Source organism: Platalea leucorodia (genome assembly GCF_965183815.1).
Source record: "Platalea leucorodia genome assembly, chromosome: 1".
NCBI classification, from domain to species: Eukaryota; Metazoa; Chordata; class Aves; order Pelecaniformes; family Threskiornithidae; genus Platalea; species Platalea leucorodia.
In genome coordinates, this window is record NC_138823.1 from 86,980,887 (window position 1) to 86,998,007 (window position 17,121).

General features: G+C 36.9%; 1 protein-coding gene across 1 annotated transcript in view; it reads right to left on the minus strand.

Moving 5' to 3' along the window:
* CDH10 (cadherin 10) overlaps positions 1-17,121 on the minus strand; it is a gene marked incomplete at both ends in the record, with an annotated part of 74,716 nt that overhangs the window by 7,946 nt on the left and 49,649 nt on the right. Inside the window, 4 exons of the mRNA XM_082310056.1 lie at positions 6,578-6,699; positions 9,003-9,139; positions 12,458-12,711; positions 16,251-16,438. Coding sequence (XP_082166182.1) covers positions 6,578-6,699; positions 9,003-9,139; positions 12,458-12,711; positions 16,251-16,438 — 701 coding nt within the window. The remainder of the gene's footprint in view (positions 1-6,577; positions 6,700-9,002; positions 9,140-12,457; positions 12,712-16,250; positions 16,439-17,121) is intronic.

The following is a 17,121-nucleotide window of genomic DNA, read 5'->3' on the forward strand; positions in this document are numbered from 1 at the left end:
TGGCTTTCAAATATAAACCTACAATTGAGAGGAATTGAAATGGCAGAGAGTAAACTCTGCCTTATAGGTAATCTACCACCCAGTGTTACATTGTAAATATAGACAATGGGTATTGCAGATAATCTACTACTGTTAATGTACAATTTTTTTTATTTCTTAGTAAAACTGAACAATACTGAATCATTAAAGGTTTTAGTCCTCAGTTTCTTAAATTTGTCTATACCGTTTTGTACAATGGTTTTAAAAAATGTAATCAAACAAGCAGCAGTAACTATCCAGGAAAGAAGTACTTAGGTCTCATTAGAAAATCCTGTTTGGTTATCAGGGATCCTTTGAAGGAGGAAGTAAATGTGATTAACTTCTACTAACACCCTTCCTTTCCATAAGAAACTGACTTAAAAAACCAGACTTTTAGAAAGAAAGTGACAGACTACCAGGAAATATCTATTTGTCTGAAGAAGGTTAAAAGTTATCAATACTGTTCCACAAATGGAAATCTGGGAAGTCTTTCGTTTCCCTGGAATTCTCATAAAATTATTCTCCATAGCCTTTATATCTAAAGCACCTATATTGGTTATTGTACTGACACAAACCAGTATTAATAATCTAAGGGGGTTCTTACATGACATAATGTATACCAGTATGTACATGATACTTGCACAAACTTATTTGATGTTGGAGTTTTGACAAGAGGCAAGCCTAGTTAGTATTCCATTGCTCCAGGCAATGTGTTCAAATACATAAGCTATTGTTAATCCTTCTTTGTTCTGTTTGACTCCCATGGGACAGGGCAAGGGGAGTGCTTTTGGTCTACATTAAAAAAAAACCACAAATAAACAGAAGTTGAAAGCATTATATTGCATGTTTTGCATACTATTTCCTGATGATATTAGTAACTATATTAATGTGATATATCCTATTTTACACGTAGTTTTATACAGTGCTGTTTTCCCCTTAGACCAATCAACCACGGGATATGCCCATTAGACCCACAGTATGTTGCTTCTTGCTAGCAATGCCACAAAACACTAACAACTGCAGGGAAGCCAAGGATGTTACTCGGTCAGAAAACAGCCAGGAAAGTACGGGCCCAAAAGTAGACAAAGAGGGTTGTTAGCCACTAAAAAACAATAAAAGAGTAGAAACAAATTTGCTGTGTAGGCTGCTTATTCCAACAAAATTCACCTTTATGCTTGGTAGCTCCTCTTTGAGCATGATTTCTACCCACTGTTTAAGGAAATGTTGTTTTTTTTTTCTAATAACACTATGTATTTTATTTTAAATTCTGTGCAAAGAACAAAAAATATAATTTGCTCTTAAGAAAAAAAAAAAAAAACAAAGCTATTTGGAAATCCTATATTGATTTGCATTACAAAAAATTTCTTTTACCAGGTTAAAAGAAAGTAAAACTTTGAGAGTTCTTGAAAAAAAGTAAAGCAAGAAGAAAATTCTGATACTACTAAAAACGCTGGAAGATATAAGATCTATGGAAATATACTGAAGGAACTAAAGTAAGAATAAAGAGACAGAAAAGGAAAAGAAAAAATATTCAAGTAAATTGAACACAAATTTTAGTACGACAAAAGAAATGAGGGAGATGTAAAAAAACAAAGCTAAAATAACCCTTCAGGATCAAAGAATATAAGAAAGTTCCATAAAAAAAATCTAAAGAAAAAGGAGGGAAAATTGAATTCCTAGAAAATAAAACAGCAAGGAATTTGGGTTTTCAATAGATACATATTTTAGCTATTTTTTCAATAAAAGGAATAATGATTAGAAAGACAGCTGGTGAATATAATAAGGAAATTGCTGGAAATATAAAGATACCAAAAGCCATATTTAAACAAGGTTATTGTGGGAAAAAAAAAAATCCCTGATAAAGATTTTTATATGGGTCAAAAGAGTTGATAAGAAGAGGAGCAACATAAAAAGAACTGGTTCAAGAAACCTAGTGTGTTTATATCATCTATGCTGAATTAAGATATAGGGAAAAGAAAAAAGAACAAACAATTTATATTTTAAAATGTCATTGAAAGAGAATCCATGATGAGCTAGACTGATTTATTTAACATTGGGACATGTGAAAAGGGAGTGGGCATGTATAGATTTGGTAAACTGAAGGCTAATAACAGCAAGATTGTAGCAAGCATGCTTGGAGACCCAAACAAACGAAAACACAACTTTCCTCATTACTTTTGAGGCTTTGAAAGCTGCAGGGAACCATGCTGTTTGGGCCCCTCACTACAAGAAGGACATTGAGGTGCTGGAGCGTGTCCAAAGAAGGGCAACGAAGCTGGTGAAGGGTCTGGAGCACAAGTCTCATGAGGAGCGGCTGAGGGAGCTGGGGTTGTTTAGCCTGGAGAAGAGGAGGCTGAGGGGAGACCTTCTTGCTCTCTACAACTACCTGAAAGGAGGTTGTAGTGAGGTGGGGGTTGGTCTCTTCTCCCAAGTAACAAGTGATAGGACAAGAGGAAACGGCCTCAAGCTGCACCAGGGGAAGTTTAGGTTGGATATTAGGAAAAACTTCTTCACCAAAAGGGTAATCAGGCATTGGAACAGGCTGCCCAGGGAAGTGGTTGAGTCCCCACCCCTGGAGGTATTTAAAAGATGGGTAGACGTGGTGCTCGAGGACATGGTTTAGGGGTGGACTTGGCAGTGCTAGGTTAACAGTTGGACTCGATGATCCTAAGGGTCTTTTCCAACCTTAACGATTCTATGATTCTATGTTTACCTACTTCCTACCTCTGGCTCAGGCAGGTAGTCCTTCAGAGAAGTACATGATCTTTGAAAGGAACTGAATGCCACTGGGCACCCATGACGGTATAGGTCTGTTAATGCAAGGCCTATGTGATTTGGTATATGTTTGTTACTCAGTATTTTTTAAATTTTATGTATATAACCACCCAGACACGTGTATATATATTACAATGACCAGAGTAGAAGAACATGGTGTATGACCAAAGAGAAATAAAATAAAACTAAACTAAACAGTTTCCCATTTAAACATCAGAACATACTTGTCTCAGGTGCAGGCGCCCAGCTGCTGGCGGCAGCAGCAGCAGCGGGGACTGCAGGGGCGGCCCCTGTGAGGAGCGGCCGGGGCGGCCCCGCGCCGGCCCCAGCCGGTTCCCGCCGGCTCCAGCGGCCCCAGCGCCGGGCCCAGCGGAGCCCCTCAGCCCCGGGCGGGCGCCTCGGGGAAAGCCTGGGTGAGGACGGGCAAACGCTGCCCGGCAGCCGGGGCTGAGGGCGGCAGGGTGAGAAACGGCCCTGCGAGCCCCGAGGGGGGAGCGGGAGGCGGGGAGGGGGGGCTCCGGGCGCCCCGGCAGAGATTCCCCTGCGGCCCCGGGAGAGGCCCCGCTGGGGCAGGTGTTTCCCTGCGGCCCCTGGGAAGGCCCCGGGCTGGGGCAGGGGAGAGCGTGGGGAGGGAGGAGCGGCAGGGGGGAGCTGCGGTGGGCTGGCCGCAGCCCCCCGTTCCCTGTCTCCCTGCGCCACTGAGGGTGGAAGAGGTCGAGGAGTTGGGGGGGTGAAGGTGAGTCTCGGAAGAAGGGGGGATGAAGGGAAGGTGATCTAGTTATTTTGTCTTTGTTTCTCACCATCTTACGCTGTTTTTAACTGGCAATAAATTAAATTAATTTTCCCCACGTTGAATCTGTTTTGCCAGTGATGGGAATTGGTAAGTGATCTCCCTGGCTTCATCTCGACCTATTTTCTTTTCCGTCTTATTTTCTTCCCCTGTCCTGTTGAGGAGGGAGGCACTGGACGAGTGGGTACCTGGCTGCTGTCCAAGCTCAGCTCATGCTTTCTTTTCTTTTGGCAGGTCATTTACAAAGGGAGAAGAAGGGTCCCTCTTCTGATCATTACTATAGGGAAAGTGAATATGTAGAAAAAACACACTAAGCTTCCATGTAAAATCTCTCTAAAGTAGGACTGACTTCTACTTTCTACACTGATTCCTGTCTTTTATATTGGAGGATCTTCAGAGGCTGGCTGCTGAGCTGCCAGAGGTGTGGCAGCTGGGAGCTGACAAAACCAGTGGGAATCCATCTGCCCAGACGCCCAGCTCCTGGCTCTTCCCATCTGGGAGTGGAGGACAGCTGAACTTTGCATACAGGACTGCAGCAGTCTGAGCATTTCAATCCTTTGTTTCCCTCAACTCCTACTGAGTCAGCCTTGTATAGCCCACGTGAATGCCTGTGTCCCCTTTATGCCATCACACCAAGATTGTCCTCATATTTGGGGGGTCAAAAGAACAACAGCCATCAAAATGGCATTCTGCCACAGGTGCTGCTTCTTTGTAGCTTGAGCTTTTTTGGAACAGGGTTTTCCCGTTGTTTGGAATGTCATGGTACAATCTGACATCAACAGTAATAGTAAGCAGGAACACAATCACAGGCCCTTTGAGTCACTCAGACCCCCAAAATAACATTTCATGAAAAGTACTCATCCTCTCTCTCTTGCTGTATATATGCGTGTGTGTGGATGTATACACACACGTGCACACACACACACACATATATAGTGTGTCTACAGATGTAAGTATATATATGTGTATATATTGATTTAATATATACTTCTATATGAATTAAGTAAATGGAAGTTTTAAGAGAAAATAAACTGGAAAACTCTCACATTCATTAAAATGTTTGTCAGTGGGAGATAGGAAATATTTAAATGAATACCAGAGGATTTGTGACTGATGAAGTATCATAGTAGTTTCAGTGACCTAATGAAAGATTTAAACTTGATCATGGATCAAATGTCATTATAAAAACCTGAAAGGAAAGAAAAATAGCATAAATGTGGGAGGAACCAAACTTAGAGAACCATGTTCAGTATGGATTGACTAGATTTAATCCCTCAAGACAGACTGAATTCCACATAATGTCTTATATATGGTCTACCAGTAAGCAAGAAGAATATAATTGCATTCAAAAAAATTATTGATGTTACCCTACACTGCATTTTTTCTCTTCCTGTGAATTGTTTTCTTTAGACAATCATTTGAAACTCAGCGTTTTTTTTTTTAAATGGTTATAATTATAGCCCTTTTAGTAAACTTGGCAATTTTTTCTTTTAAGTGAGACACTACTGAGCTTGATAACAATTTAAATAAACATTTATGGATACATGCACTTATTTAGCTTCTCATTTATTAGTCATAAATTATTAGTGTGTTTTTTTCCAACTTTTAAACTTACAGCCTTTTCTGAATGTAAACAGAAAACCAGGGTAAGGGAGAAATAACTTTTAGATTTATTTTTAAATTATTTCGACCTCAATATTCTAGACAGCTCAGAAAAGTAGAGTTCCTCAAAATATGTTTACATGAAAATATAACTGTTCTATTAAGCATTTCCTGTATCCTCTGTAGTTAGCAACCTGGGCAGAACAGATTCTAAACTTCAGAGTAAGATTTGTGGATTAATGCGTTTCAATTTTTTTTACCCAAGAAATTTTCTGTGAAACTGGAAGAGGAAAATTCAGTGTTCTACTTTTCCAATTCTTAATCCATACCTCATACTGGATGTGATTAAAATATTATTTTAGCATTTATAGAAGACACTACAACTATCAGAAATTCTAGATGTTTTGCCAGTGATTTCTATTTATCCAACAGCTTGAGTTAGCTTATAACTCTCGTAGCAGACAAATGCCCTTGCTCAGTACCAGTATATATTTTATGCATTATAAATTTGGGCCTTTAATCCTCTGTTCTAATTTCCAACTGATGGTACTTCAGAAAGAAGAATGGCAACCTAACTTTGATATTTCTAATACAACCTGAATGTCATACCTGTAGGACTGAAACAGTTAAGACAAACTGGCACTTCTCCCACATTCTATTCAAAGTTGTTAAAATGATTGCACTGAGGTACTCCTGCTACTATTTTAAAGGATTTACTATTGGCTGACTGTGCTCTGGGACATGCTGTACTGTAACAGGAAAACATTTTTTTAACAGTTCTAATAAACAGCTGCACATTAGGAACTAGATATTAAGCACTGCAGTCATTTCACTTAAATTGAAGTACATATTCTGTAGCCTTTAAGAAGCAAAACAAAATATTATGATGTTACCCATTCAAAAAATGTACGTTTTGTATTTTCTTTTCCAAAGTTTTTGGTGTGATAATAAAAGGTAAGCCTAATCAATCACAAAAAAAAAGGTGTGACGGATCTAGATGTTTGTAATCACCATCAGCATGGATTGAAATACATTTGAATTTTGCTATTTGAGACTTATTGAAAATGTATATCAAACTTTTTAGTAGCTACATATAACATTTTACTTTATGAAGATAACGGCAAAACTAATGACCATGTCTCTTGGACATATCTAGTCAGGATTTAACAGTAGTACAGGGTTAGGTAAAGAGAAGTGGTAATTCACACACTGATGCTGTTGTAACATACTGATATTTCACTCTAAGCCTCACCTACAGAGATACTTTGTTTTCATTTTTAACATTTCAAAAGCTATTTTGGACATGATTTCTTCCAAGCAACAGGCAAGAACTGTCTACAGTTGAGTGCCGTAGCAAAATTGGATAGTGGAAAGTGTTTCTCAAAGGCATACCTGTCCAGCTCTTGCATTTTCACAGACAAAAGTATCGTAGAATACAGCAAACTGTGGGGCATTGTCATTAACATCCAAAATTCTTACGTAGACAGGTACACGAGTAGTATCTTTGGGGTTGTCTGACAGGAGAAGAAAGAAGAAGAATGAGTTTGTTTTCCTACTAAAAGTTTTCTGTTTTCTTCCAAATTCCATGAGCAATAGACATGCAAGATTAGGCATGAAACTGGTCAAAATTTAGTGTACAAACTGATACCAGGTAAGAATCAGGCCTCCTGAAAAATTAGGAGATGTTTTGCTTAGAGTAAAAAATAAAGTAAACTATTGGTATCTAGTGAGTAATTAAGCTTTCACATGAAAATAGGGGCTGCAACTGTTAATAATCTATGCAAATATAGTATATGAAAAGTATGCCCATTACTGTCATGACAAATTTGATTATTTGGTGGGCTCAAGACTATGAGTCTGCTGTAAGGTTTTGATTTTTAATTTTAAAATTATTTGTGATCTGTTATTTTACACAGAAAAACACTGTTGACTTTGTGCATACATATTTTGAAAATTTTTCAAGCCTCACTTTCCTCTCTTGTGCCTTAATAAATAGGGAGAAATTCCAACAAAGCCAATGAAAGTATCCCCCAATAATCTGGTAAAGAATTTATTAGATTTTTTATGTTTAAATTGCCTTAAAAAATATGAATGTAGATTTTCAGACCTTAGGTTACGAAACAAGAGTAGTAACCTCACCCTTGCCAAATGTCAAAACCCTAGTATTATTTAGAGTGCCCTCTCATTAGTATAGGTTAATTCAGGAATACAAGTGTTTCTGTTCCCATTTGCTGATCTAGTTGCCATACCAAGAATCTGAAATAATGCCTGGGAGTAAAAAAGTGCAGCCATTTCTTGGAATTCTGCTGGCTGGTAGCTAAATACTATATGATTTTGCAACCTTACTGGAATAGGAAAAGTAACAGTAGAGATGATTCAAAATTACTGTGTTGGTTTTTTTTTCCCTTTTAGGCTGCTTCAGATAAAACAATAAGCATTTAGGAGTAGCTGGCATTAAGTTCGCTTGTTATTAATAACGCCTTTGCTAAAGAGTGTGATGTGGATCTTTGTGACATCCTGAATTGTTTAAAATGGCAAGTTTAGGGCACTGTTTTTCATAGTCTTTTGCATTTTTGTAGCAACTTTACAAATGAGTTCTAGTCTTAACACTGCTGTCCCATTGTGTCATGCTTCACAGGTAATATTTTAAAGATTTAAAGACCTAAATCTAATGTCCCTCTTCACTTCTTTCTCCAAAACTAATGTACCTCTTTGAAGAACGCTAGCTACTCCAACTAGGTCCAGAATGTAAATTTCCTCAAAGTATCCTGACAAGGAAATACGTTTAGCACTATGATATCAAAGCATACAAGGATACTAAGTTTTTTCATCATATAAATACTTCTGAAAAGTATTCTTACAACATTGGACAGCACCGTGAAGGATTGTAAGCTCAGGACCATGCATCGCAAGGAAAAAGAAAAAAAAAAAAAAAAAGAGTTGGGGAAAAAAAAAAGTACAGCTACGGGGTGTGCTCAGTACAACCAGCCTGTTGCTCTGGACGACAGAAATGGGGACAGGCAGGCTGAGTGGTTAATTGGCTGGACACGATGTTCCATTTAGTTCTCTGCAGTGTAGTTCTTGCCAGCCATGTTTCACTGCTGATCAGCAATTTTTTTTCTTTTTTTTTTTTTTGACTGGTGTAGAATTAACCCTAAAAAAACAGTGGCTTTGAAAGCAAGTGATCCTCACTAGCTGATTTCAAAGATCAGACCTTTGTTCCTTAGGACATTTTTTGTCAGGTGATTAGAGTTAATCTCAATAATGTAGCAGGTTTAGGAGGATCTCTGCTTTCTTCTTTGTATTTTTAACATGAAAATATCTACAGAGAGCTGATTTAAATAGTCCAGGAAATGCTACAGCTTAGGCATCAAATTGAACCTAACTTATAAGATATATCGATTCCAAGAGCTGTAGGTGTAGATACCATAGGAAGAGATAACGAAATTATTTCTAAGGAAATGAAAAAGACGAGGGAGAGAAAAACATAGATTACCATCCTGAACTCTGCTGCTTTAACAGAAATATCGTGTCATTGTCCTCACAGAAAAGGAAGAAAACAGAAGTACTCCAGTGTTATTATTTAATTGGGTCACGCTTCAGAAGTAACTTGGATATTAAAGGCCAGTGGTGGAAGTAGGTGAGGAAAAAAGCAATGAGGAGACAGCTGCTGTTAGCTACCCCCAATTTACTTTCCCAGAATATCTAATAGAAAGGGGTGGGTGGGGAAGGAAGGGAGCTTTTTTCTCATGAGGTCACAGATGTAACTATATGGGCTAAGGAAATCTGAAAGTAAATAGAGACCAAATTGGCTTACTGATCTCCGCTGCTATAACGCTAAGATTGTGCCATTGTGATATCTCACGGTCAAGTGGCTTAGAAGTATAGATGGAACCGTTTCCAGAATGAATATTAAATATCCTATCAAGGTCAGTGTGACGATCCAGAGAAAACCTAAATATGATAAAGAAAGAAAAAGTATTGTCAAAATGATAGAAAATGGAAGAAAGTATATGTTTCACAACAAGTCAGTATAGCTTTTAGGTTCTATGTGTTACATTACAAAGGTTAGTTTTGAGAAGATATATATTTAGTTTCTATAAAAACTTAGGAAAATTCTCAAGGTTAGTTCCACAGAATGAGGAATAAAAATTTCAAGAATTTCATAAATATGATACAATAGTATAAAATTTTATCATCTGAGCTTTTATAGACATATATGAGAATCATAAAAAGTAAGTCAGAGTGTCAATATAATAATTAAAGAATAGTTTTAATCCTGAAAGGAGAATTGTCTTTGATGTTCCTTCAGACTGTTCCTTCAGACTGACACTGACAGCTAATTTATGAGCTTTTTAAAAGTATTGTTATAAGCTCAACTTCTACACTTTAGGATATATTAATTTACTAGAGATCACATTAAAAAAAAAGTCTATAAAAATAAGTTCATGTGCAGAACTTTCACTGTCATGAATATACTGATGTTAAAGGACCTTCTATGTTGCTATAGTTGCTATACTTCTGTAGGCAAAACTACTAACACAATATGGCAGAATGTCAAACTAGAATCAGAAAATTGCTCTTTCCTCCATTTTTTCTAGTATTTAACACTGCCTTCAAAGTTAGGATTGAACTTTTGATGTGGAATTAAATGTAGGATTTTGCGAAGTACCATTTACCTAACTACCTGGGAGAATAGGGCCAAATTAAAAAAAAAAAAAAAGTCTGCTAATACACTTGTACAGTACAATAGAAACTATTGTTCATGTTTCTATGAACTTTTATGAGTGATCCAAACAGTTCATCAAGTGTATCTGTTTTTACTTACAGTACTTAACTAAATTGAGCCAAATGAAAAAATGCTGTAATATGAAAATAATGTCAATAACAGTTTGATGGGTTTTGTTTGCTCACTCCACTGCACACAATAACATAAATACGTAAAACAAACAAGCAAAAAACCCCCAACAAACAAGCCAACACCAAAATGAATACAAAAACAAAACAAAAGGAAATTAGACCAGCCAAAAAGACTTCTGAAAGTGCAGGAAAGGCTTGCTCAAATTATTTTTTTTACTACTAGCTGACTATAATAACTGCTAGTAAGAATTAAACAAAAATCTAGTATTTTTCAGAGAAATCACATTTAAGACTATTTGGCTTATATGATAAGCATTTTATTTTACTTCATCCATGGAAGGAGTTTTAATGAGGAAAAGAACTTACATTGACAGCACTCTAGCTAACTGTTTTTCAATAAGCAATAATCACTTCTCTAGCTAATGAGATCTATTCCACATTGTTTCATTAAAAAATTCTATACCATTTGATAATAGCCATGAGATAAGCATATACTTTTCCCCATCATATTACTTCTAATGGCCTCCAAATGCTCCCAAAATCATTATTTCCAGAAAATATCTCCATATTCATTGAATAGAAATAAAAATTAGTGCAACAGGAAGCTATTGGCACTCAATTTATAGGAAGCCAAACTTAAATAGAATTTTAATAAATAGAAACTAATATTTTAAAATAAACAGCTAAACAGAAAAAACTAAAACCAGAATCACTTCTACAACCTGAAGCTGTAATATTTTTTCTTAATAGCAGTATTAAAGTATTATACAAACTGCCCTAATTTCAAAATATAACAACTTTCAAAATACTTTAGTTTAAATGTTGGCTGTTCACTTCTGGGGTAAACACACAGTACTTTGTATTTAATATTGATATTCTAAGAAGTAAAAGCTTGTAAAAACTTATCCTAGGTAATTATTGTTTGAATGAAGACACAAGGTTCATTTGGAAGTTGAGGAACAGAGGAAATACTAAAGAGAATTCGATCTATGCTATTCAAATTGTTTTAAAGTTCTTATCTTCAACTAGATAGCATTAAATGAAAGCTAAAAGAAATGACAGTACTATGAAGAGCATTATCACATATATCTTCAATATTTTTCTTCAAGCAAACTAAATCTAGGTTCAAGGGTCCCTTTCAATTTTTTGGAAATTTCTTTGCCCTTATTACTATTGATTTGCTCCACCTGCCTCTGTTAAATTATGTTCTATTGGAGATTGAAAGAAACATCAACAGGAGAGAAAAAATATATAAAATAATCTTTAGGTTGCTACTCTGTAAATAATAGTGATGAGGGAAATACCTGCCACAGTTGTTCAATTCATCAAGTTGTGTCAGAAACAAAATGAGCAAAATCTCCAAGTTTGTTCATTTTCCAGTCATGATTAAGAAAATATAACTACTAAAATTGTCAGTTGTCTCATGCAATTAGGTCAGATAAAGATGCAATGTTAAGCTATTTATATGTTCTTAAATTTTAGAGGCTTGGTGTTATCTCCTGTCTTTTCCATACACACAAATCACCATAGCAGAAAATTAGATTCAGTTTCATTTCCCAATCCAGTTTTACCACCTGGGCCTCATTAAGAAGTAAGTGGCAATTGACTTCAAAGTCAGTAAATAAGGTTCTTTTGCCAGAATGTAATTTTTGTACTTTGTTTGGTATTTCAGACACACATTCAAATTGGATGACAGACACACATCCAAATTTCAGACACACATCCAAATTGGACAGCATTGTCTTACTTGTTTCTTAAAGCTTACGTATTATAGAAAAACAAACAAAAAACCCCACACCACAATATAGTTTCCTACATTCAGCTAGATGTGATGTAGCATGTCGCATCTAGTAGTATACATAGAAAAGATTTTTAAAGATATTAATCTTTCAATGTCTAACTTCTTGGGGTATTTGAGCACACACAAAGATAATTTTATTCTGTACAGCAATCACTCTGGCAAGCCTGCAAAGCAGGAGGCACCAACGAGAGCAGGTGAGATCTGCACTGCGTACTTGCCAGGACTGACCAGAGGAAGCATTAGAAAGCTCTGTCCCTTTCCTGGGTCATAGATTGATTTGACACTTTCTTACAGTGTGAAGCAAGAAGTAGTCCTGAAAAGCCTATTTGAAATCAATGTGTAATTTTATAAGTTTTCTGAAATTTGAAATACTAGAAAATATTTCCTGTGTCTCTTGTGTGCAAGTGAATGACTGTTTCCTGAGGTGTTCGGAAGCTTATGGATAGCATCATTCTCAATTCTGTCTATCTCTGGGACACTAATAAATAACAGAAAAAAAAAACATTAGCATCTTCTTCCTGTGTGCAATGTGTACGTGAAAAGTCATGTTGTATTACTATTTCTCTTAATTTCTTTAGCAAATGATGTGTTTACAGAGACTGGAGTATTACCTTATCGGACTTGAGGCCGAATCAGGATCCCGTGCCATTACTGTCCCTATTATTGTCCCCAACTCAATATCTTCGTGCACTTCAAAAAGGTAAGAAGATCTGCTGAAGACAGGAGGTTCATCTACATCTTCTACAGAGATTTTCACAATAGTTGTATCTTTGAAAGGCCCAAGATAATAGAAGCGGGGATCCACATGGGTATTCTCAGCTTCTACTTTCAAGGTATAAAGTCGTCTTGTCTCATAGTCCAGTGGCTAAAAATGAAGATGGTGATAAAGTTTATTAAATTACATTACATATTGACAGATGTGGACCTATATACATAATGGAAACTGAAGAGGACTCAAGCCTTGTCAGATCTTGCTCTGCGTAGGGGGAACCCCAATATAGTTCAAATTTTCCACAGCATAGGGATCACTTTCTCTAGTAAGAAATTTCCATTGTTTTTAGAGGAAGTTTCTCTTCCTCAATATGATTTGAATTAGCATAGCACCGATGACAAAAAAACTTTCAGTGCAAATTTACCAATTATTTAGTGAATTTTACAGGTGTTTCACAAGAATATGGATTTAAAACAATAATATAAACATTTTAAATACTTGAAATACAGACTTGAAATACTGACACTTCAGAACAAGGTACTTAATACTAATATTTCTCAGGAAATAGTCTAAACTCTTGGATACTCAAAATGGCCTGAATATCCTTATTGTCAAACAAATGTAGCTGGCCTTAAATATCAGGAATGTTTTAAGTTTCTTTTAAGGAGGCCATGTGTGTCAAATTTCTCTATATCTAGAGAAGCAGTAAGAGCTTAATCTTGTTCCTTTTCATTTAATTTAATGAATCCAACATCAGAGATTTTTTTTGCAAAATAGATTTGACATTTTTGTCAGCAGTTCCTTTTTAAAATGGAATGAGGAAAGGTTCAGGGTTATAATTAGAAACCATTTTGGATAGAAAAGAAGCTCTATTCCTTCAAATTTTTCTGTCATAGATGAAAACTGTTAGCTAATTAATGATACTGAGGAAATGAGCAAGCTGAGAATTTACCTTTCTGACACAAAGAAGACTTCATTAACTCTCCCAAAATCTCAGGGAGATATCAAACTGGTGGTTTTCATTCATCAGAATGGGTGGTAGAAGACTTGTTTTTTTCTGCCTAACTGCTTCTAAATACAAATTAATGTTCATGAAAGATGCCAGAGTGACAGCCTAGAAATCTAAATATTCTATTTAAGAGCAGAAGGATGCAGTCCAGTGAAAGAACGAGTTTCACCACTGCCCCAAACTTTTTTTAAAAAAGTAGTTAGAGCAGAAGGGAGAATATCTACGAATATAATTGAGAAATGCAACACAGTGCTGCTATTTAAGCTAGATCTCAGACTATTGGTGTGTCTATAAAGTGCAGCATGCTGCTATTAAGGGATGCTGGCTTCAAGCCTAGAAGCAAAGAAGCCATGTTAGTTCTGCTTTATTCTAATTAGCTGACTTAATTTGCCAGAAGGTGCGTGTGCAGATGTAGTTAACTTGCTACTAGTACATTCATATCCAGTTTAGACATCTCTTCAGGCTACGCTGCAAAACATGGATATAAAACACGTGGATTTTACAGGTATTCCAACATATCACCAATAATGAACAAAACTGTTGCCCAAATATATGAAATTGTGGTAAAGCAGTTATTTTTTCTGTGAGAACTTGTACAGAAAAACTTGTATAGAAAAAGTTCTTTTGCAGAAGGCATTAAATTCAGACTTAGTAACTTAAGGGCTCAGTAAATGAATACCAGCTATTTGTAGTTATTCACCATTGAAAACAGAAATGACAATCAATGTGGCTAAATAATAAAAAAAGATAATATTTTCATAAATTAATAAACTGAGCATATCTTCTTCCTTGCTAGTTAACGCTGTCGTCTGTGCTATCCGAATAAGCTACTTATTTATCAATATGAGAAAGCATCCTGAAAATTGCAAAATGTGTCAGAATGTTAATGACAAAATGAGAAGATCTTGTTCATTAGTATTTATTGGTGACATTTTTGGAGCTGCTGTGTTACAACATGAATTTTTTATGCTTGATCCTGTTGTTAGACTGTTTTTTCAAGGCTGTATTGATTTAATATAATAGCACTCTGTGTGAAAAATCTGAAGCAAGCAAGAAAGGAGCATCTCAAGAGAAGCCTTCACAAACTTCTAGGAAAAGGAAAAATATTGGGCCCCAAACTTTGTATTTTCATTCCTTCCCAGGTAAACTATAGTGCTGACTATGAGCATAGAAGAACATAGAGATCAAAAAGGAACACACTCTGATCTTTGCAGAGCTTATCTTTTCCTTGGTTGCCATTATCAAGAGATGTGGAGATGTACTTTATAGCAGTGTTTAATTCATTATTTTGTGCTTAAGGAGATTTGTTTTAAAAGCTAATATAAACAGTGCTTTATGTTAGAAATGCTGCTGTCCTGGTTTCAGCTGGGATAGAGTTAATTTTCTTCTTAGTAGCTGGTATAGTGCTGTGTTTTGGGTTTAGGATGAGAACAATGTCGATGATACACTGATGCTTTGGTTCTTGCTAAGTAGCGTTAAGCTGTTGCTAAATAGGTGCTAAGTGGCGCTCACACCGGTCAAGGACTTTTCAGCTTCCCCTGCTCTGCCGGGGGCACAAGAAGCTGGGAGGGGGCACAGCCAGGGGGGCTGACCCAGACTGGCCAAAGGGCTATGCCGTACCGTGTGACGTCATGCTCAGTATATAAACTGGGGGAAGAAGAAAAAGGAAGGGGGGGGACATTGGGCGTGATGGCGTTTGTCTTCCCAAGTAACCGTTACGCGTGATGGAGCCCTGCTTTCCTGGGGATGGCTGAACACCTGCCTGCCCATGGGAAGAAGCGAATGAATTCCTTGGTTTGCTTTGCTTGCGTGCATGGCTTTTGCTTTACCTATTTAACTGTTCTATTTTATTTTACTTCAGTTATTAAACTGTTCTTATCTCAACCCACGAGTTTTCTTACTTTTACCCTTCCGGTTCTCTCCCCCATCCCAGTGGGGGGGAGTGAGCGAGCGGCTGCGTGGTGCTTAGTTGCTGGCTGGGGTTAAACCACAACAGCTGCCTAAACTCTTTTGAAACACACCTCAAAATCCCAAAGACAAGGACTGAGGGACTTCCGGAAGGGAAATTGTTGAGCAGCAGGAGAATGGCATTTCTAAGTGTGAGATTTTATACCTCTAAAAGTGCTCTGAGATGCAAGACAGAAGGCAGAACTAAAGCTAGCTCTGAAACAGGGGCACCATCATTATTCACTGCTCATGTGTTAACCAGCTGACGTGTTGGAAACGGGAACAAAACAAACAATATAACTTGCGACTCAGCTTCCGTGGGTGTTTGTGTTCTGGCATACACTGGTCGCCTAAGTTGATGAGAATCTCCTAGAAAAGGAAAACCTATTTGTCTCAGTAGTGAGTGAACTGTGTATTGCTTGCTGAAGAAAACAGGTTACATGAATACTAAAGAAGTCTGTACTTGAAATCACAGAGATAATTAGTACTAACACATTGGGAATGGTCCATTTTTTACATTGCTGGCAATAATGCTTTAAACGTATGCTGCGTCTCAGGTATTGTTACCACCTGTTATTTCCAGTTCATCTTAAAGGGAAATAGTGCTCCTGGGGGATGCTTGCAAGTGTTAAGCAGTTAGAACATGTCATCATATGATCTAAACACTTTTTTCCAATGAACATTTGTGGCATAATGTTGACACTAAAATCATTTAGTGATTGTTGTTAATAGACACCTTTCGCACAGTTATGATGCCTTCCTGTGTGTCCTTCTGTGTCACAATATCAAACATATCTGTCCCATCGCCATCTATAATTCTGTACTCTACTTCTGCATTTTTTCCAGTGTCTGCATCTGTGGCTTTGACGCTGCCAATGGCTGATCCAACTGGGGAGGACTCGGGAATGCGGAGGTGGATGGTACCTGTCAAAGAGACAAAGAGGCACTCAGGAGCCCCACAAGCCATTACACATGCATTAAGTAACATTATGTCACACAATAGCTGATTACATATTTTTGTGTATCTTTTATTCTAGAGAACTTGCCACTTAATACTGAGAGGATGGGCACAGAGAACTATGCAGGGGAAAACTTTAGGTAGAAGATTGAAAACAAAATTGTAGAAAAACAAAATCATAGAAAAATAGAATTGAAAAGGACCTTTATTCTCCTATCTCAAAGAAGAATCAACTATGTCTGTACTTTTCTCGTCTACGTCATTCCTGAAACATCACCTGGAAAGGTTGCTCTTGTGTTCTTTTCAGGCTTCGCTCTGCTTTTTTCCCCTTAGTATCTAAGGTGAATCTTTTGGGATACATTTTGTGTCTATTTTATCATGGAAGCAATATAAAGAACAGAATCCTCTGACTTTGCTGGCCAGTTCTAAGTAGCAGACTGACATTTCAGCTTTCAAAATTAGATAGTGAGATACAATTTTAAATAAATTTGAATGACATCTTAATGCAGTGATAGGTTTTTGAAAATCCACAAGCAGAAGGTGTGCCTATGCTTGTTAAATCAGTAAAATCATACTTAAATAAGGCTTATGAACATTGCAATTTTGGTTTTGTGCTACTTTTCCTAGCTCATTTGTATCGCTTTATTGT